This window comes from Silurus meridionalis, chromosome 5 (genome assembly GCF_014805685.1).
Source record: "Silurus meridionalis isolate SWU-2019-XX chromosome 5, ASM1480568v1, whole genome shotgun sequence".
NCBI classification, from domain to species: Eukaryota; Metazoa; Chordata; class Actinopteri; order Siluriformes; family Siluridae; genus Silurus; species Silurus meridionalis.
In genome coordinates this window covers 26,572,510-26,594,268 of record NC_060888.1, presented here as the reverse complement: position 1 = coordinate 26,594,268, position 21,759 = coordinate 26,572,510, and the positions used below count along the sequence as shown (strand labels likewise).

The 21,759-nt window shown below is 41.9% G+C and overlaps 1 protein-coding gene across 4 annotated transcripts in view; it reads left to right on the top strand.

Moving 5' to 3' along the window:
• Positions 1-21,759, top strand: part of cep290 (centrosomal protein 290) — a 35,001-nt gene that overhangs the window by 10,280 nt on the left and 2,962 nt on the right. For 3 of the 4 annotated variants that reach the window (XM_046849303.1, XM_046849301.1, XM_046849300.1), the window contains 36 exons: positions 375-498; positions 1,400-1,566; positions 3,858-4,020; positions 4,147-4,247; positions 5,442-5,508; positions 5,709-5,824; positions 5,899-5,983; positions 6,071-6,204; positions 7,100-7,264; positions 7,358-7,507; positions 7,594-7,709; positions 7,789-7,891; positions 8,953-9,183; positions 9,440-9,613; positions 9,716-9,827; positions 10,276-10,481; positions 10,612-10,763; positions 10,984-11,095; positions 11,188-11,643; positions 11,716-11,880; positions 12,004-12,111; positions 12,869-13,003; positions 13,264-13,527; positions 13,795-13,902; positions 14,014-14,213; positions 14,710-14,923; positions 15,065-15,202; positions 16,605-16,826; positions 17,042-17,170; positions 17,577-17,722; positions 17,827-17,985; positions 18,474-18,597; positions 19,820-19,957; positions 20,849-20,935; positions 21,128-21,301; positions 21,389-21,505. In XM_046849303.1, coding sequence (XP_046705259.1) covers positions 375-498; positions 1,400-1,566; positions 3,858-4,020; positions 4,147-4,247; positions 5,442-5,508; positions 5,709-5,824; positions 5,899-5,983; positions 6,071-6,204; positions 7,100-7,264; positions 7,358-7,507; positions 7,594-7,709; positions 7,789-7,891; positions 8,953-9,183; positions 9,440-9,613; positions 9,716-9,827; positions 10,276-10,481; positions 10,612-10,763; positions 10,984-11,095; positions 11,188-11,643; positions 11,716-11,880; positions 12,004-12,111; positions 12,869-13,003; positions 13,264-13,527; positions 13,795-13,902; positions 14,014-14,213; positions 14,710-14,923; positions 15,065-15,202; positions 16,605-16,826; positions 17,042-17,170; positions 17,577-17,722; positions 17,827-17,985; positions 18,474-18,597; positions 19,820-19,957; positions 20,849-20,935; positions 21,128-21,301; positions 21,389-21,505 — 5,562 coding nt within the window. Of the gene's footprint in view, positions 1-374; positions 499-1,399; positions 1,567-3,857; positions 4,021-4,146; positions 4,248-5,441; positions 5,509-5,708; positions 5,825-5,898; positions 5,984-6,070; positions 6,205-7,099; positions 7,265-7,357; positions 7,508-7,593; positions 7,710-7,788; positions 7,892-8,952; positions 9,184-9,439; positions 9,614-9,715; positions 9,828-10,275; positions 10,482-10,611; positions 10,764-10,983; positions 11,096-11,187; positions 11,644-11,715; positions 11,881-12,003; positions 12,112-12,868; positions 13,004-13,263; positions 13,528-13,794; positions 13,903-14,013; positions 14,214-14,709; positions 14,924-15,064; positions 15,203-16,604; positions 16,827-17,041; positions 17,171-17,576; positions 17,723-17,826; positions 17,986-18,473; positions 18,598-19,064; positions 19,644-19,819; positions 19,958-20,848; positions 20,936-21,127; positions 21,302-21,388; positions 21,506-21,759 lie in introns of all 4 variants that reach the window. The other variant, XM_046849299.1, reaches the window with a different exon arrangement.

Genomic DNA, 21,759 nt, shown 5'->3' with positions numbered 1-21,759 from the left:
GAAGGTCAAAAAGAAGAACATATCAATCTTATGATCAGGTGTCCACAAACTTTTGTCTGTATAGTGTATCGTTTTGCTTTTAAAAGCAACGTCAATACGGAAATGATTATTTAGGATTTAGGGGAGGAGTCTCCATTGCTTGACGTTACTCAAAAACGGATAAAAAAGATCACGTATTTTTTTTATTTTAGAAAATGTTTCCATAAAAACTTGTGGTTCAACAGCTTTTTAACACTGAGATGTAAAGTGTGTGTTTTTCGTCTCATTCTGTAATTTACTATCAACTTGTAGTTGTGTGTTATAGAAGTGTGTGTGTGTGTGTGTGTGTGTGTGTGTGTGTGTGTGTGTGTGTGTGTGTGTCTTGCTATTCAAAGGCAGTGCAAGAGAGAGACCGGCAGATCAAGCTGCTGACTGAGCGAATGGAGCAGTACACGGGCGAAATGGAGAAGAACGCTTCACTCATCGAGGAGCTCAAGAAGCCACTTAAAAATGACAAAGGTGAAAAAATCACACCATCATTACCTACTGGTCTTGGTGGATCTGCTCAGAGTTCCATTAGACTCATTAACTACATTATAACTGCTAAAAAGAGCTCTTCGGTAGCTTTTCAAACACCAGCCCTCCTGTACCACTGTGATCTACAATGGACAAAGAAAGACGGAGTTCTACACTATACTGACAAAAGTATTGGGACGCCTGACTTTCCCAGCCCTATGTGGTTCTTCCCCAAACTGTTTGCTGTAGCATGAAATTTTCTCCTCACTTGAACTCAGAGACCCAAACTTGTTCCAGTGCACACATGAGATATGCTTCACATGGGTTGCAGTAGAAGAGCTTTGGGATGACATTGGCTACACTTTAATCCTTCTGACCCTGCATTAGATCAGTACCTGACTTTAGACCCTTGTGGCTGAATCTTTACAAAATCTAGTGAAACATCTTCCCAGAAGAGTGGAGGTTCTTATAACAGCAAATGGGGACTAAATGTGGAATAAGATGTTTAGACGAATCTTATGGTCAGGTGTCCATAAACTTTTTGTGTCTAACAGCTAAAGTGTGTACCATTGTGATCTACGCAATGGTACAGTGAAAGACGTTTGGTTTTTTCGCCACCTTTGGAGCTCCATTTTGTTCATACAGTGTCTGCTATGAAACTCGTTAAACAACGAGCTTGTGAATTTTGGGGTATTTATTCAGTTCCTGAACTTATAGTGCATTTTTGTTTGCAATGTTATGCACTTAAATGTTGCATCAGTCAAAATGTATTCCAAATACACTCGCATCGCAGCACCTGCCATAAATCAAATCATGTTTTTGGAGGATAATTAAGTCAGATTTTGTGTTCAGTTATTGTAAACCCCAAACTTGACACTTTATGGACGATTCCTCACATGTCCAGGCTCTAGCTCACAGCAGAGGAAACTGGACGAGCTGAAAACCAAACTGCAGGCTGCGGAGCGGAGAGTGGAGCAGGCTGAACGCTCCGCCCATCTCGCCGAGTCTGACGCCCAGCGCAAAGACCAGGAGCTGAGCGAAACTTTGAGTCACATACGACTTTACGAGTCTGTGAGTTGAACTTTCTGAGCTTTTTCCTGTTTCTACACTATAATCTAATTTGTCTCATTCTGTAAATTAATTTTGGTCTAGACTTTGTCAGCATTACAGACAGACAGTGTGATGAGTGCCGTGTACTGTGTGGGTGGGGGTGGTGGTGGGGGGGTGTTTTATTATTTAGAATTTTCTGAATTATTTCCCATTATAAATCTGAATTTTTCAGTCCAGTGTATTGGTAAATTAAGCTCTAGAACTCCAGCGAAGTTACTATGGTAACAGCACCTCAGTGACTGTATAAAGTTATTTATTTCATAAAAATGTAAAAGTATATACAAGCAATATAGAAAACAACAATATTCTAGCTATAGATAAACAATTTTGTTTAGAAACAATATAATATACTAGTTCTATACAACATGTAGACAATTTTAGCCTAACTACAGACAAAACACACTAGCTATATACACAAGCTATGCACACATTAGGTAAGCTAAGGTATTGTCTTTATAGAATTTGTACAAGCTATAAACAAATATATACTACCTTACGACAAAATATATTAACTATATACATTTAGAAGCTGTAGACAAAAAAAATATTCTAGCTATAGAAAAAATTGGCTATACCAAAATACAAATTACAAGCTGTAAACAAAAATAAAAAACTGTGAACAAAAGATACCAGATTACTCACAATATAATGGCTATTTACTGTAGAATTTGTTCTAGCTCTAGATAAAAATGTACTAAATATGGACAAAATATACTAAATATAGACACAATATTTTAGTTATAAACACTCTATTCTTGAACTTGCTATATACCAAGATATACTAACTATACACACAACATACTAACTATTATTGAAACCAATTATTGACATAATGATATTGGCTACAAAGTATATATACACAAAGTTCTCTAAACAACATGTACAAGCTATAAAAGTTTTGCTAAGTATATACAAAATACACTACCTGTAAACACAATATTTTAGCTATACACTACATGTACTAGGTATAGATCAAGCTATACTAACTATGACAAAATGTTCTAGCTATACACACAATGTTTAAGCTACAAGGAAATTTGTACTAACTATAGCTAAAATATACTATAAACTATAAACAAACTATATTGGCTATTAACAAATGTGTATTTTATAATACTATATATAATAATTTATAATAATATATATATAATGTATACAAATATTTTTTTATCATTATTTTATTACTTTATTTACAAAATATTGTAAACAGTAAATTGATTTGTTTTAGTACATTTTATTGTTTATTTGATAGTATTTATAGCTCTTTCATCATTAGAAGTTATGCATAGTCAATAATAATATATATATATATATATATATACACTAGCTATACTTGCATTAAACTAGCTATATACATCATGTTCTAGCTATAGCCCAAGATTATATAAACTATGGACAAAATACATAAAAGTTACACATATACAAGCTGTAGACAAAACTATACTAACAATAAACAAAAATGTTTAAAGACAAAATGTATACTAACTGTGAACAAAATATTTTAGCTATAAACACAATTTATTAGCTATGAATAATATGTACTAGCTGTAGACAAATATATTAATTATAGATAAACTGTATTGGCTATAGACAAATACATACTATAGAAGCTATAGAAAAAATGTACTGAGTGAGGACAAATTATACTCCCTGTAGAAACAATATTTCAGCTATATACATATAACTATATAATTAAATATGGAAAAAAAATACTCACTATATACACAATGTATACACATAATGTAGATATATAGAATTTGTACTAGCTACAGTCAAATGGACTGTATAAACAAAATATATTGCCTATAGACTCAATCCTAGCTATATACACACATGCTAGCTCCATACAACATTTACTAGCTATAGATAAAAAATTGCTGACTATGTACAAAATATTTATAAACCCATTATTCCTGCTATACACCAAATATTCGAGCTACAGACATATTTTTTTGCATGGGGTTGGGATCCAGTGATTATCATTATTATTGTTATTGCTAGCACATGATACAACAAACCATTAAAGAAAATAAATGTAGCTATTATTTTCCTCTGTAAATGAAAACATTTACATTTCTCAGTACAAGACTTTTCCGTGGTCATCCGATTGCAGGGAGATCACATAGAAATGCTTGCGTATTCCTTTGAGCTGAGATCTCACTCCGAAATCTCAGCTCCAAAGTGGGTATATGATATATTACTTAGAAGCATAAGCTTTCATCATGGTCTGAACATGCACGGTTGCGTTTCAGGGCACAGACGGCTTGGTTGCCGCCGTAGCCGAGATCAAAGAAAGCAAAAACCAGATCAGGATCCGCGATCGAGAAATAGAATCCATGACCAAGGAAATAAACCAACTGGAGCTGAAGATCAACGACCTTCTGGACGAGAACGAGGAGTTGAGAGGGCGCCTGGGTCAGTCACACGCTGTTTACATAAACATGTCCCTTGACAGGAGATTTGAGTTTCACTGGCTCTTCTGTTTGCCTTCTCAGCACAAAGACTCGCTGATTTATAGCACAGCTTCTTTATTTTCATTAGGTTTAAATCAGGAAGAAGAAGTGGATTTGACCGAGTTCAGGAGATCAAAGGTGTTGAAACAAAGGCAGTACAGAGCGGAGAACCAGGTTCTGCTAAAGGAGGTAAAGACATTAACGTTTCATGGCTTTTGCCAAACGCCTACGTCCAAATTATTTTATTTATACAACTGAGCAGTTGAAGGTTAGGGGCCTTGCTTAAGAGCCCAGCAGTGGCAGCTTGGTGGTGCCACTAGTGTGAGTTGGTCTCTTGACCTTTAACATCTAAGTTTAACATCTTAACCATTTATATAACCACGTCCAGTACACAACATAAAGGTAAAGATTTGGTAAATACACTGCATATATTTCTTCAGTTACATTTCTTAAATCTACAATGCTCTTGTCTAGTCTAAGTTTAATTGATTTGATCTAATTTTGGGTTTTGCTGTGTCAGTACATGATTTAGAACTTTCGAGCAATTTTAATCTGGTTGGTAATCAAATTTTCTCAACTTAAGATCCACCTAGTTTGCAGCGAATATCTCCAAAATTAATTTTTATAGCTACACACGCAGGAAAAAATAGCTTATATTTTATTGCTTCTCTTATCGTAAAAAACACACCAAATACTTTTTTCCGATCGTAAAAATGTGGACTGATCATCCTTGGTTGTTCTTTGTAAATTATTATTTTTAAATAAAGTTTTACTGATTATTCGGCACCAATAGTTGATTGCTGGAAATACGTATCGATAGTTTTTCCGGCTTCCGGTCCACTGTCATTGCGAGAGCGGCCTCTAGAGGTGAATCACTGATGCCACATGCTGTTTGTTTTTAGACATGAGACTGCGTGCTGCACGGAGAGCGCTATATTATAATTCATTCATTATCATTTATATAATTATATTTATTCATATTTATTTCATTTACCACATTTTCGTGATGCAGTATTTTTTCTTTTTTTTTGGTTGTAATAAATTTCAGTATTATTTTGTTTTTATTCAGTATCTATTTTTAAAAAAACTATTCGTATCTGTAAAATCCACTATCGGTCGACCTCTAATTGAGTATCCATTTGACTTCAACAAACGGAAATGAAACCGTTCTGTTCAAGTTCAAATCTCTAACTGTGAACCTCCGGCTTTGTGGTAACAGTTTGGAGAAGAACCACATCAGGTGTCCCAATAATTTTGTCCATGTAATGTAACTAGTGGTGGATTTGGCAAATTACAGGAGCTCATGCAAATACACTGTCAGAATGTGCGTTCGTGTGTGTTTATATTTTATATTAAACCGCTGTATCTCCTGTTTTTTCTCAGATTGAGCGTCTCGAGGAGGAAAGGCTAGAGCTCAAACAGCGTATCCGTGCCCTGGTGAAGGACAAAGGTCTGGTCAGCTGATCACTGAGAGCACTATATTATAAGTTCTAATTTATTATTAATGGGATGTTCAAAAAGTACATACTTATTTTATGGTCAGAGTCTCTACAAAAAACATTTTTTGGTTCCTATATTGTATATGTTATAACAGCCAGTATTAATGAATGAAAAGCAGTATTTATGCTGATTGTAGAGTTTTGTCTGTAGGTACCGCTGTAAACAGTAGTTCACTACTCGACGATGAAACTGTTGAGAAACCCAGCAGGTCCATCAGGGAAAGCCCAACCCTCAGACCATCCAATGAGGATGGACTCAAGCGTAAAGTATGATTTTTAACCAAAAAATTTAATGAATCAAAAAGAACTCATTTTAATCAATTAAGTCATTTTTCCACCAGAATGATCTCCTGCAGAAGGACCTGGCGAGCAGAGAGAAAGAGTTGGAGGTGACGCGAGCAGAAGCCACACGGTTTAAAGCCAAGCGTGAGTGCATACACACGGATCCACCCGTACCAGCTCCAGGATTACTCATTGGTTTTGTGCTCATTGGCGTTGTGTGTTTCTCCACAGTGAATGAGATGCTGAAGGAGAACCAGCAGCTGGAGCAGGGAATGAAGGAGATCTTGCAGGCCATCCAGGAAGCACAGAGCAAAGCTCCTGCTCAGACGGCCATCAGCGTCCCCAGCCTGGAGAGACTCGTCAGCGTGAGTGATCTGAGCTTTCAGACGTGTTTGAGCGATACAGATAATGTAGAAGTGAACTGGTCTGGGGTGAAAAGTGGTTACAAAAAAGTTACATTTTGGTATATGGGGATGGTTGGGTGATTTGGTGTATGGGGGAGGTGGGTGATTTGGTATCGGGGAGGTGGGTGATTTGGTATATGGGGGTTGGCAATTTGGTATATGGGGGTTGGTAATTTGGTATATGGTGGTGATTTGGTATGGGGAGGTTGTTGATTTGGTATGGGGGTGATTTGGTATATGGAGGGTGATTTGGTATGGGGAGGTTGGTGATTTGGTATATGGGGCGGAGGTGGGGATTTTGTACATGGGGGAGGTGGGTGATTTGGTATAGGGGAGGTGGGTGATTTTGTATATGGGGGTGATTTGGTATATGGGGGTGTAATTTGGTATATGGGGGAAGGTGGGTGATTTGGTATATGGGGGTGATTTGGTATAGGGGAGGTGGGCGATTTGGTATAGGGGAGGTGGGCGATTTGGTATATGGAGGGTGATTTGGTATAGGGGAGGTGGGCGATTTGGTATATGGGGGTGGGCGATTTGGTATAGGGGAGGTGGGTGATTTGGTATAGGGGAGGTGGGCGATTTGGTATATGGGGAGGTGGGCAATTTGGTATATGGGGGTGGATGATTTGGTATATGGGGAGGGTTAATTTGGTGTATGGGGGTGATTTGGTATGGGGAGGTGGGTGATTTGGTATGGGGAGGTGGGTGATTTGGTATGGGGGATGGTGGGTGATTTGATATTTGATGGGGAGGTGGGTGATTTGGTGTATGGGGTGGAGGTGGGTGATTTGGTATTGGGGGAGGTGGGTGATTTGGTATCATTTTGATGCATCATCTGTGTAATTATGTCCAGGCTTTAGAGATGAAGCACTCGGAGGGGAAGGGTGATGTAATTGCACACCTGAGAGCACAGCTGGATCAGCTGACCGGCAGGAACGAGGAACTGAGGCAGCAGATGAAGGCAGCTCGAGAAGAGGCAGCCAACACACTGACTCAGCTAATGAAGGCTAATGAAAAGGTTCTTCTCGCTCTTTTTTTGTGTGTGTGTGTTGTTAATATAGACATAGCGTAAACATGAAATAACACTTTAATCCAATCTCTTTTTGGTCAGGTCTCACGTTTGGCGAGCGAAGTTGAGGCTGTGAGCCAATCAGCAGGTACAGCTGTAGCTCCAAAACCTCTTTTTCTGCCTGAAGAAATGCCACCAACTAGCGTGCAGCTCATTAACTCTCTGAACGAGTACGTGATCCAGGTGCTCCAGGTAAACCGGACAGAAAACTCTCCTGACCCTGTGCAGTATTATATGATAAACCTCTCTTAATGCTTTCATTCTGCTCGGATTCGCAGGAGTTAAAAAATAAAGAAGATACGAGCAAGCAGCACGCTCTGGCTCTGGAGGAGTACAAGAGGAAATTCGCCATCACGCGACATCAACAGGGACTGCTTTACAAAGAGTACCAGAGGTTTGTCCTGCTCATGTACTAGATCATGAGATAGAAGGCATGTTGAACGCTCGAGAACTTCGTCTGCTTTGGGTTTTAGTGAGAAGGAAGCCTGGAGAAAGGAGAAAGAGTGTTTCACAGAGTGGAAAGTCAAAATGGAGGAGCAGAAGGAGCAGGACGCGGTGAAGATCCAGGAATATAATGTAAGACCTTTTGTTTGAGTGTCAGAAAAAAAAAGATGTTTAATGCTTTATAAATGTAAAAAAAAAATTTTTTAACCGCAATTGTAAAATAGTACTGAACTTTATTACAAAAAAAAATATTATTAATGAAAATGTGCTAAAAAAAATGTATTAATGAATATTTTCTGTATAATTACTAAAGAGTAATATAATATCGCTCTCCGTGCAGCACGCAGTTACACATACACAAACAAACAGCACGCGGTGCCTCTAGAGGCCGCTCTTGTAATAACAGCAGACCGGATGTCGGAAAAATCAGTGTGGATTTTTGCCGATAGTTCCAGCAATCAACTGTCGACCTCTAATATTTATCACGCTTATCCTAGTGCATAAATAATTACCCCCCTGCAACACATTTTGTAGTGTTAGTTGGAAGTCACAAAAAGGCAACGCCTTTGAACTGTGCTGTGAACATCCCATTCCACATTCAGTCAGGTGAAAAATCAGGTGTCCTAATAGTGTAAATAATGTATTTTATATAATCATCTCAAAAGTTCAGGATACTTTTTCAATGAGAAAATAATTGTATTTTTTTATTTTAATTTTTTTATTATTATACAGAACAAAAAGAATGTCTGGTTTTATTTGATCTTTTTTTTTTGCACTACAAAGGCATGTGTGTGAAAAGGGCCATGCGTTGGAGTCAGAAGGCACTTAAGTAAATTGATGATTCGCTGTCCATCTGAACCAAAGGAAATAACGTGAACTATCAGTACCCTGTCGAATTGTAGAGCATCATATTTTTTTCCATTGTATCGTATCGAAATTGGATCGCGCTTCATTTTAATACTGGTGAATCACATCCATATCTGTTTTATATGAATCTTTAATGTATTGTTGGTTGTGCTTCGAGAGTCCAAAGCCTCAGTTATGGAGATTCGCATCCATACTGGAGTCATACAGGACACATTGATAATACTAGGAGGTAAATCTAGTCTGAGGATCTCTGGATCTGTGTGTGTGTGTGTGTGTGTGTGTGTGTGTGTGTGTGTGTGTGTGTGTGTGTGTGTGTGTATTCTCAGCTCTGGCTGGAAGCTCTGCAGCAGGACCCGAGTGAGATCAGGAGGCAAGTGGCCGAGGCAGCCCGTAAAACCACCTTGCTGCGAGTGAACGAAAGGTCTCTGACCCGTCGCTACACCACCCTGATGGAGCAGGAGCAGCATCTGAGGAAGGAGAACAACAAGCTGAAGGACGACTCCGTCCAAATGGAAGCTGCCGTGACCGAGAGAATCGGCTATCTACAGAGGTTCAAGGTGCGAGATCCTGCTTTAATGTGAAACCGAAAAAAGCAGTTCAGACACGTCCAGGCGATGTGACTGGAACAATCAGGGCTTGGAGGCGGAGCCTCTTTAACCGTAACAACCCTATACACTAGTTCACCAATCTTATTTATTCTGAAAGGTGGAAGGAAGGAGGTCAATATAAATTTTCCCTGCGGCCTCCAAATGTGTAGAACCTGCCCTGGAAATAAAAGATGGATTATATGTTTCTGGGTGAATGTTCTGGCAGGAGATGGCTGCGTTCAAAATGGCGACACTCCAGAGAGCGCTCGATGACAGCGTCCTGTCCTCAGAGCTGGAGCGAGCGAACAAACAGTACAACGAGCTCACCATGAAATACAGAGACCTGCTCCAGAAAGACAACCACCTGATCCAGAGAACCACCACGCTGGAACATTTGGAGGTTTCTCAAGACTTTTTTTTTTTTTTTTTTTTTTTGCACCTCGATCAACTGGTTAATTCTGACGCCTGTTTACGAGATGTGTGCTCTGATTTCTGGTTTCAGAGTGAGAACGTCTCCCTCCAAGAACACATCAGTTCCCTCAACAAGGAGCTTGAGATTACCAAGGAGAAGCTGCACACGATGGAGCAGGCGTGGGAGCACATCGAAGCCACTGGTAAGATCTCCATTGTTCATATCGAGTTTTTTAAATCTTGTTTATCTTGTTTATTGTAGCACGTAGGGGTGGAATAGTTACACGTTTTCGTACCAGAACGTTTTTCCAAAATGATTGGGTCACCTGACCTTTCCTGCTATATGTGGTTCTTTTCCTAACTGCTGACAAAAGCTGGAGACAAAATGAGCTCCTTGAAGATCTGGTTTACATGGTTTGGATTCAATCAGTTCAATTTGTGCCAATTGAATCGATTCCTCAATGACGTTCACAATTAATAATAATAAACTGTGTTAATTAAAAAACAACAAGCAGTTTTATGTTTCGAAATTTTACCAAACCATGAATTTTGTGTACAATTTCCATTGTTATTTGTGACAATAATCTCCACCAAAAAAAGGAAACCCACCCTCAGGAATCATCCACTCAGGACCACTAGTGTGTGTTTCAGGAGGAGAAGGTGGTATGGATAAAGCCACGAAGGCCCTGGCGAACAGCGAGATCCTGTCTGTGTCTAAGCGCATCACCACGCTGGAGATGAAGGAGCTGAACGAGAGGCAGCGCGCCGAGCATGCTCAGAAGATGTACGAGCACATGAGAAGCTCCCTCAAACAGGTGGAGGAGCGGAACTTCGAGCTGGAGGCCAAGTTTGCAGAGGTTCGTCTCGTTCGTAGCGTCGCCGAATCCTGTTTATAGAGCTTTTGTGAAGCGTTTGGTGTGTGTGTGTGTGTGTGTGTGTGTGTGTGTGTGTGTGTGTGTGTGTGCGTGTGCGTGTGTGTGCGTTCAGATGGCAAAGCAGAACATGGAGGCGCAGAGGATTGAGCGTGAGTTACGGGACGAGCTGGCCGACAGCGTCAGCAAAGAAATCAGCGACGCCGACCGGCGCCGAATCTCGGAGCTGGAGAAAAGCGAAGCCGAGCTCAGGATCGAGGTTTCCAAGTAAGTTCCTGAGATCCATCACGTTTTTCCTGTAACTTTGGGATAAATGGATTGTGTGCTACTGTGGATAAATGTGATACGGTATCAAAGAATGTATAGAAATTGTTTGGTTTTGTTTTTGACTTTGTAACGCCCTTAATGACCTTTTGTTCTTTGTTTTCAATAAACGGTAAAAAAAAGAAAATCTACGTGGTATACTGATCGAGTACGGTGTGTTCAGGTTGCGGGAGGTTTCAGACGTAGCAAAAATGCAGGTGTTCGCTCTGGAGGCCAGGCAGCAATCCAGGGAAAAGGAGGTGGAGTGTTTTAGGAGGCAGATTCTGGACTTTCAGGTGAGGTCATATAGAGGTCAAGGTGATATCATCTCTAGTGATGTGAAGTTTAATTTTTTTTAGACAATTCTATACAAATATATATCCCCCAGTCTCAGAGTGATGAGAAGGCCCTCATCGCCAAGCTCCATCAGCACATCGTGGCTCTGCAGCTCAGCGAGACGGCGGCCGTGAGCAGGGTGGAGGCCTACACCGGCCGCTTTCGCCACCTGGAGGCTCAGAGGCTGAGGGTGGAGCAGCAGCTGAACGCACAGCAGCAGGCGCTCTGGCAGACGAGGCAGGAGGGGCGTCAGCGAGCCCGACACCTCCGCCAGGCCCTGCACGCTTTGCGCAGACGCTTCTCCGGAGCGCTCCCTCTGAGCCAGCAGGAGAAGTTCTCCAGCACCATGCTGCAGATGCAGGAGGACAGGGCGAGGGCGCGGGAGGAGGCACGCCGAGCGCAGGAGGAACGCCGCGCTGCCGAGGGGAAAGCGCAGGAGCTGGAACTCCAACTGAAGGGTCTGGAAGAGCTCACTGCCACTCTGAAGGATGTTAAAGGAGCTCAGAAGGTATGAGTTTTTATAGTTACCTTCAGACATTTGATCAGGTAATTCAGACCTCCTGTTTGCCAACTTGTACAGGTGACTGAGTGGCATAAGAAGCTGGAGGAGGTTCGCCTGCAGGACCTGAGGAAGAACAGAGAACTGGTGGCGCGGCGGGAGGAGATCAAGTACCTGAAGAACATGGTGGCTGAGCAGGAACGCTCCATCAGCAGTTTGGAGGAGGAACTTGTCCAGCAGAGCAATGTAGAAGATGCAGTTTGATAATAACATGAAAATTATTACCCAACCTTTTTGTGTATTTATATATATAATATAAGGTGTGTGTGTGTGTGTGTGTGTGTGTGTGTGTGTGTGTGTGTGTGGTAGCTGTTCGAGGAGCAGCATCTCTCATGGGATCAGAGAGAGGTGGAGCTGGAGCGACAGTTGGACATCTACGAGAAACAGCAGAACCAAATCATCGGATCTGCTCAGAAGGTCCTGCTGCTTCTCCACTTATATACAATATATATCAAAAGAAATGATGACTTCATCCAAAATGACTGTCTACACACAAATCGGTATCAAAGTTAACAATGTACCGTTTTTTTATATAATTATCTTTCTTATTTAGAAAGTGATCAATAATTTGTGATCAATATTTGATATGTAGATCGATTTCTCGTCGCTAAACCGTTTCTCGAGCGCGTTCTCTCTCAGCACCGCCGCTGCTACGTGAATACGAAGTATCGCAAACACTGCGAAGACTGAGGGGTACTGAGAGTCACGTAGAATACAGATTAACATGGCAGAGGTAGAGCTGTGACCTCCTGCACACAGAACAGGGAAAGAACATCTGGTATAGGGGACGTGCGTGGAGTTAGAAGGCACTTGTAGAGACTTGTAGAATTGTAGAGCATTCAATGAATCGAATTAAATCGGATCGCACTGTATCGTAATGAAGGTGAATCATATCGGTAGCTGCTTCATATGGATCTTTATTGTGCATCAAGATGAGAATCACATCGGCCCCAGTTATGGACAAGCTTCAGCTTCTCTTTCCCCATGAGAGGCGGAGCTTACTGAATCGACAGGGCTAATAAGAAAAGCCTTATTCTGATTGGATAGACGTTCTAGATTAGAAAAATATTTTTGATTAGACCTCAGGAACATATATTTGATGTGTGTGTTCTTTTGAAATCGGCTGTATAAGAAGAGTTATATCTTACCAATAAAATGCTTCCTGTGGTTATAGTTTGAAGAAGCCACAGGTTCTCTGCCAGACCCTAACCAGCCATTGGCTCATCAGCTGGACCATGCTCTGAGCAAAATGAAGGAGCAAGTTCGCACCATCCTGGTGATCCAAGCCACCTGCAAAACTCTGGAGGAGGTAAAGTGCGAAGCGATGAAAGAACGTGATTCTTTTTTTGAACATCCCATTCCACAATTAGTCCCCATTTCCTGTTTGAATAACTTCCACTCTTCTGGGAAGATGTTCCACTAGATTTTGTGGAGACTTTTTCAGATATAAAGGTGCTAGTAAAGTCAGAATCGCCTGCTTGCTTGTAACTGTGGTAACAGTTAAAAGCACATACGGCTGATCCGTTGGTGCCGTTTCTAGCTCGTTGTGTTTTGCTGTGATTGGAGCAGACGCTGAAGGAGAAGGAGGCGGCGCTGTGGAGGTCCGAGCAGAACGTCCTGTCGCGCGATCGCGTCATTAACGAGCTCCGCCTCCGTCTCCCCGCCGCCGCCGAGAGGGAAAAACTCCTCGCCGACTTGAGCAGGCAGGACGACACGGGCAGCCGACACGCCCTGAAGATCGCTCACCAGACCATCGGCAACCTGCAGAGTCTCCTCGATCAGAAAGAGGAGGTCCTCAAGAAGTATCAGAACCTTCTGGCCAGGGCTAGACAGGTACGTAGGAGGCATAACTGCTGAACGTGTTGGTGTAAATATTGTAAACAGTATCTCAGCTCTGGAATAAAACATCTAATGAATCATCACTGTCGGGGCCCTTGAGCGGGGCCCTTAACCCTCTGTGTGCCAGGACACTGTATCATGGCTGATCCTGTGCTCTGACCCCAGCTTCTTTTCCTTTCCGGCTTTATTTCTTACATTTTTCTTTCTTTCCGTCTTTTTCTTTCCTTCCTTCCTTCCTTCCTTCCTGCTGCGGACGAACAGGAACAGGAAGAATTATCCAAAAAGCACGAGCAGGAAGTGAAGAACCTGCACCAAGAGCTGGACCTTCACACGGATTTGTCCCTGGACCGCTTCAGACAGACGACTGTGGTGAGTTCACCATAGCAAGAGTAAAAATATCAGGGTCATGTGACTCGTCTCTTCAATTCACAATTTTTTAATTCTTTATTCTCCACTTTTTCAAACACCCGGGTTCCGAAGGAGCTGATAAGGAAGCCCACCCTGGACGTCCCGACCACGAAGCAGATGGAACGTCTGGCTGAAATGGAGCAGATGGTGGCGGAGCAGGACACGTCTCTATCTTCGCTAATGCACAAGCTGAGGGTGCTGAGCGGCGAGCTGGAGCGGCAGAGACACGTCACGGCGTCTCACGCCAAAGAGCACGCAGAGCAAACAGCCAGGTGAGGGACACCTTCTCCTGATCTCTGATATTCATGATAAATATCTCCATCTCCAGTATGTCCTGCACGGTCCCTCTAATAAACTAATTTCTAATCCTGATGAAAATCGTAGCGTCTTTAGCTCCGCCTCCTCCAGCTCCGCCTCCCATCTTTAATTATTAATGCTTAATTGTACAACTTTGGGCTGTTTGAACCGTAAAATCCGAAGAATTTTGTTAGTAGCTGAGTGTACGTCCCTGTTTTTCTCTATCGCCCTCTAGTGGAGTAACAAACCTTTTTTTTTTTTTTTTTTTTTTTTTTTTTTTTTTTAGGATTAGCTTTCAGATTCTTTTCTCACAGGTTCCAAAGGTTCTGATAAGTCCGTATTAATGTGTTAGAAACCTCAAGGTTTTCTACGATTCTGAATTTGAAGAGAAGTGACTTTAAAGCAAAGTAGGAAGAAATCTGGCACTGTGTCCCGAACTCCTGCTGATTTCCTACTGGATTTGTTTTCCAGACTTGAGGAAAGACATGCATCTCAAATAAAGGCCATGTCGAGGGAATCCGAGGAGCTGAGATCCCAGCTGTCCCAGATGGAGAAAGAGCTGCAGTACCTCAACACCGAGCTGGAGGCCCAGAGAGAGGCCAACGTTCGCTCGCCGAGCAACACCATGAAGAACCTGGTTGAGCGTCTGAAGGCCCAGCTGGCCCTCAAAGAGAAGCAGTTGAAGGTGAATGAATGAGGGTTTTTTTTTTTTTTTTTTTTATTCTACCGCTACCATTCTGTTTTTGTGGTTTTATAAATTATGGAGTAAAAGGAAACGCACCAGCTGTGGAGCTGACGTCTGATCTTTCTGTTTTTCGGAGTGCAGGCTCTCAGCAAAGCCATGCTCGAGTTTCGGGCACAGATGACGTCACAGGCGGAGCAACAGATCATCGCGAACGCGGCCCAGAAAGAAGAAGTGCTGAACGTTCAGCAGATCGTGGATAAGCACACCAAAGAGCTCAAGGTCAGAGCTGTCACAGGAAGTGCTCACACAGGAAGTACCCTATAAAAGAATAATCATTAAATATAATCGAAAATAATTAGGGTTATAATGGGGTATTATATTTCTATTCTAGATCTACAGGAGTGGCTCTTGGAGGACGTTTAATTCTTAAATTTATTTGCGCTCACTTGTATTTAAAAGCCTTTAAAATAACAATAAATTATTCAGTATATTTACTTTTATGGCATTTGGAAAAAAGTAGGCTTGGGTTTTGAACTCACGACGATCTGATCAGAAGTCCAACATCTCAACCCCTACTTCTTACTCAAGGCCCAGAGGTAGTCTTGCTTTAGGACCCTGGGCCTTGCTCAGGGGCCCTGAAGTAGTAGCTTGGCTGTGCTGGGATTTAAACTTATAACCCTACGATCAGAAGTCCAACAAGGGTAGACATTCTTGTCCAGAGAGATTTCTCTCATTTATTATATCTCCCATTATATTCATTGGTGCTGGCGTGGTGGTTCTGGGATTTAGACACACAACCTTATCAGAAGTCTGAGTTACGACTTAGATTTACTTTGATGGCACTTGGCAGATGCTCTTTTCCAGAGCGACTTACAACCAAGCATGCGATGGTTAAGGGCCTTGCTCTAGGGCCCTGAAGTAGTAGCTTGGTAGTGGTGCGATTTGAACTCACACGCTTCCCATCAGAAGTCCAACAAGGGCAGACACCTTTATATATACATATAAATATTGTATAGATTCTTTTTATTTTTTTTATTTAGAGATGTTTATTGATATAATAATTTCAGCTCAGTCGACCTCAGAATAAACTTTATTGAGTTGATTTAGTGAAAGGTGCTCGAAAAATTCTGCAAAAAAACACTAACCAACTAGCTAAAAGCTGGAATCGGGAAAATATCTGATTACCGCTTATTAGGCCGATGAATCGGTTTTGCTGAAACAAAAATTCATACTGTTTTTTTGGCTTAAGGTCCGATAGCGGCCTCTAGAGGCGAATCACTGACACCACGTGCTGTTTGTTTTTACATGCGAGACTGCGTGCTGCACGGAGAGCGCTATATTTATTATTTATAACTAATTAATATTATAATTCTATGTATTAATTAATATAATTCATATTTCGTTAAGAACATTTTCAGAAATCAGTACTGTTTGTAATAAAGTTCAGCACTTTGTAATAAAGTTAGTAAAGTTCGGTTGATTAATCGGTTATCGGCAAGTACGATCCAATCTATCAGTATCAGTAAAAATGATGTTTAATATTTATTTTCTACTCCGTTTTATTTGTCATTAAATTATTTTTGAATTGACTCATGATATCATGACATCCACAACAGTGTAGTGTGTGTGTGTGTGTGTGTGTGTGTGTGTGTGTGTGTGTGTGTGTGTGTGTGTGTGTCAGACCCGTGTGAAGGAGCTGAACGACGAGCTGCAGACCTGCAAAGAGAAGGTGAAAGCTGGGAAAAGCAGAGAGAGCTCTCTAAAGGAGGAGCTGGAGAACCTGAACCACGAGCTGCAGAAGAACCAGAAGATCGAGAGCAGACTGCAGAGCGAGAAGCACGATCTGGAAGAACAGCTGGATGAGTTGAAGCAGAAAGTCAAGAGACTCAGCAGCGGCCTGCAGGTAAATGCACACAGCCGGCCGTCTCGCTGCCACACAGAATAAACCTCAGCCTGGAGTCTGGGTTTATAACAGAGACGAGCGGAAATACCTGGGGACTGCCACCAGGGGGCAGTGTTCTCATTACACACCTCCAATACGTTTATTTATACGAGTTTTCTCAAGATTTTTTGGTAAAGATATACATACATGGTAAAGTGTCTGTGTGTGTTATGCAGGGTCAGGGTAAAGGTGAAGGCCCTTTGGTAGAGGCTTTGCAGAAGAAGATCCGCAGGCTGGAGTCAGATCTAGACAGGAAGAATGTTCCCGAGCCAGCGGAGAAAAAGACGGCGGTGAAGGAGGACAGAGTGAGCATGACCCATAAATCTGTTTATATCTATATACACTATATGGACACTATTTGGACACCAAATGCGGTTCTTCTTCAAACTGTTACCACAACATTTCGAGACACGCAATTATACAGGACGTCTCCGGATGCTGCATCATGAAATTTTCTCTTCACATGAACTAGGAGACCCAAAACCTGTTCCAGCGTTACAATGCTCCTCAAAGCCAGCTGGACACTATGAGTTGGAGTAGAAGATCTCCAGCTATAGAGCGCCAACCCTATTGTAATGAATTGGAACCCCAGTCTTCCTCACCTCACCTACATCAGTTTTTTTTTATAACAGAAAAATGTGGGATGAGCTCTTAGGTGTCACACGTTTGTCCACATTTGGGCATGTTCTACTTTTTTTTTTGTCTTTGCAGCCTAATAAAGAAGAACTGGTGAGGTGGGAAGAAGGTAAGAAGTGGCAGGCGAGGATGGAGAAAGTCCGTAATCTTTTAAAAGACAAAGAGAAGGAGACGGAATCCCTTTCCAAACAACTGGCCACCTCGAAGGAGCTCTACGGAAGGTCAAACACACACACACACACACACACACACACACACAGCACAGGCTTGAAATAATACGTTTTCCGTTTTCACGTCCGCTAAATTAACGCCTGATCCCGTGCAGACTGGAGCAAGAGAAACTGGGCCTGCAGAGGAAGCTGAAGAGCCGCGGCGTGACGGTGGATCAGGTGGTGGGCACGCGAGCGACCTTCGAGGCCGACCACGAAATCGAGGAGCTGAAGAAGAGGAACCGTGAGCTGGAGGAACAGATTAAGATCATCAAGTACACATGAATTGATTATATATATTATATATTATATATGGTCAAAAGTATTGGGACACCTGACTTTTCCCAGACACGTGGGTGATAGGATGGCGAAAGCATGAAATTTTGTACTCGGATCTGTTCCAGCATGACAAAGCCCCTGTGCACAAAGCCAGATCCATGAAGATCTGCTTTGAATGGGTTGGAGTGGAAGATCTCCGGCCTTCTCACCTCACCTACATCAGTACCTGACTTTACCTACACAATTGTGTCTGAATAAAATCAGCACAAGATCTAGTGGAACATCTTCACAGAATAGCAGAGCTTCTTATAATGGCAAATGAGATGTTTAAGAAAGGCATATCTTCATGGTCAGGTGTCCACAAACCTTTGTCCTATATATATATTGTGTGTGTGTGTGTGTGTGTGTGTGTGTGTGTGTGTGTGTGTGTGTGTGTGTGTGTGTGTGTTGTTTTTTATTTATTTTTTGTTTATTGGTGGTTCAGGCAGCAGCAGGCTTTACCTCGAGATTCTGCGATGGAGGACATGAACATTAGGAACCGCTACCTGGAGGAGAGACTTCACTCTTTGGAAAGCCAGCTGGTAAAAGAGCCTCTCTCCAGGCCATCAGTAAGTATCTGTTTATAAGTAATGGCACCCATACAATAATCACAAGGCTCCATCAATCACTTCTAAATATATTTGTATAAGTAAAATTGAGGGTGCTTTATGAGCGCAGGGACATAAACCCTCAAGGGTTGAGGGCCTTGTTCAGGGGCCCCAAGGGTGACAAGCCTGGTAATACCAGGGCTTAAACCATGGACCTTCCGGTTAGCAACCCAGAGCTTTAACCACCGAGTCACCCAGTCCCTCATATATATATATATATATATATATATATATATATATATAAAAGACGTGTTAATGTACAGGCTACTGATTAATCCTAAGTGTTTCCTGCTGTATTTGTGGTTTGGTCCAAAACCTCTTAAAATCCCAGACTTCTGTCTTGAAAATCAACTAAAATATTTAATATATTGTTCTGTTTTTTTTTTTTCTTTATCACCATTTTCACTTTCCTTCCATTTGCTTATAAGGATGAAAGCCGGTTTTCTTCTGCCAGGTTCAACTTATCTCCTAAATCCCATCTAAAGACCTTTAAAGTCTCATATGGCCCCCAAAACGAAAAAACACATCCTTCATCATTAAGCAAAGACCAAATCGTGCATCAACACAGAGATGACGAGGAGCCGATCGCCGGATTTCCACCTGATACCCATAAAGCGTATGAAGAAATGGAAGATACGTCGATCCCAGGACAAGAGCCGGTGCTTAGAGGAAAATTAAAACTTCACGAAATCGAGTCCGTAAATCCGCAGACAGAACAAGAAACGGTAGACAAGATCCACTCTGAGGAACCGGAAGAAGAACACGACACGTTGAAACGTGATGAAGATCAGGACGATAGAGAGGAACGAGGAGAGACAGCAGAGCAGGATTCAGCAGTGATTGAAAGATCTCTTGGGTCTCACAATAGCCAGACAGAAGCTTCACAATTTCAAGAGGCTCAAGAACATTCTGATGAAGAAACATCTAAAGAAGATGACTGTAGGCTTGGGCAGCTAATATCACAATCTCCTCCGGTGGATAAGAATGAAGCGGTGTGGCTCGGCGAGGTACTTTACCATATAGAGTGTCCCGTCAAGAAGATAGTCAGCTTTATATCTCTGTAGGCTTCCCACTTGTGTTCGCTTTTCAGTGCTTGGTCCCCTTGCTGTCACTCTGTCATGACGTGTTACCAGTTCGTTGTATTTTGTTATCATGGTGTTTAGAAATGTCGTTCTCTGCACAGACGTCTGGCCGGGGCTCGGCAGGGACGCAGACGCAGAGGGAGCACGAGCTACAGAAAGAGAACCTCAAGCTCTCCAGCGAGAACCTGGAGCTACGCCTTCAGCTGGAGCAGGCTAACAAGGACCTGCCACGTCTAAAGGTGCAGCTAAGAGCGTTGTTTTTTGTTTTTTTCTGAGGTACGATTTGAGGTTTTATTTCCTAAAGAAAACGAATCAAATTGTCCACCTCAACACTGCATTAACCAACATTAACCTCCTGGGACCGTGCGTCCTCATATGGAGACATTACATTTTGGTTTCCCTGCACATTATACTTTATTCTGCATAACTTGGACCTGTTGTCCTCATTAGTAGACACTTTATAGCACCATTTAGTGGTAGAAAAAGTGCAATACGCTGATTAGCAGAAAGTTAAATCAAACTACAAGTCAAGTCATTCTGATTCAACAGAATTGACTCAGTTCTTAGACTCTAATGTTTTTAGTTATGTTGGATTTTTACAGTTTTTGCACGATTCGTGTTACGCAGCAATATAAACCCAGTGTCTCCGCATGTGGACATCATTTAAAAAAAAACAAAAAAAACTATTTTCTGTTCAAAGACACTTTTTTGGATTTTATATTTATGGGGTGCTACTAATCTCAAATAGCTAGAAAAAAAAAACGCATGCAATACAAAGGGATAAGATCAACACAACAGCCTCTTCAACACGCCACATTGAAACGAAGATCAAACAAGTCGAACAAAAAATAGACAAATTAGCAATCTTTTAAATAGGGATCTTCAATTAACCAATAAAATGACAGTATAATGTGACAAAGTAGAAGACGGGTTAGTATTCAATGGATAAATAAGATTAAATATTGCAGAATAAATACGATAATTGGAAGTGGGAATTGGGATTCATTTCCCCATAGAGATTCGACAGGCCGAATTTGAGTGTTTTTAATCTGCTCTTAAAACATACTTTTTCAGTGTAGCTTTCGATTATTATTATTTTAATTTTTTTAAAGATTGTAATTTATCAACAGGCTCAGGTGTCTGACCTCAAAGAAATGTGTGACGCTCTAAAAAAGGAGAAAGGAGAAGTGGAAAGGAAGCTGGGGAATATCCGTGGGGTAGGTCATTATCTTTATTTTGGGATTTTGGGATCTTTATTTACATGCATGCTATTGGAGGACAGTAATCGACGACCGGGCGTTGCAGCGATGAAGCGGATTTTTCAAAATCGTACTTTTTTAAAAGAAAGATTTTTACGTCAGGTCACGTCATGAAGCATCCACGCTTTCTGGTTTTCTTTCTCTCGACAGTCAGCGCAGTCTGGACGAAGCGGAAAAACCGCCCCCGAGCTGGAGAAGACCATCATGCTGATGAAGAGGGTGGTGGAACGAGTGCAACGAGAGAACGAGACTCTGAAGAAGAGCTCGGGGACGGCGATCCGGGAGCAGCTCACTGCTCTGCAACACGAGCACGAGAAGCTCAAGGTTTATATACGGCACCGTGTGAACACAACTCCTGTTTTCTTTTTTCATTCCTTACACGAATCATAACGCTAGTCTCGTTACGCTCAGGCCGAGTACCACAGGACGAAGGGGGCGAGTCAGCAGACCTCCAAACTCGAGTCACAGGCTGAAGGGATGGAGAAAATCGTGACGGAGAACGAGCGGCTGCGCAGGGACATCAGAAAGGTTTCTGACAGCTTTGTGTCTGTGGTGGTCTGAGAAAAACGTTCACTTTAAAATGTAGCTGAAAAATCAATGGAAGGTCTCGTTTTATTCTGAGACATTTACACTGACTACTAACTAAACTGAAATTTGAGACATGCTTCCGGTCATGGAGTCTAACCACAAGTCCAGGAGATGGAGTCTAGCCACAAGTCCAGAGGGGGTGGAGTCTAGCCACAAGTCCAGAGGGGTAAAGTCTAGGCAGAAGTCGAAAAAGA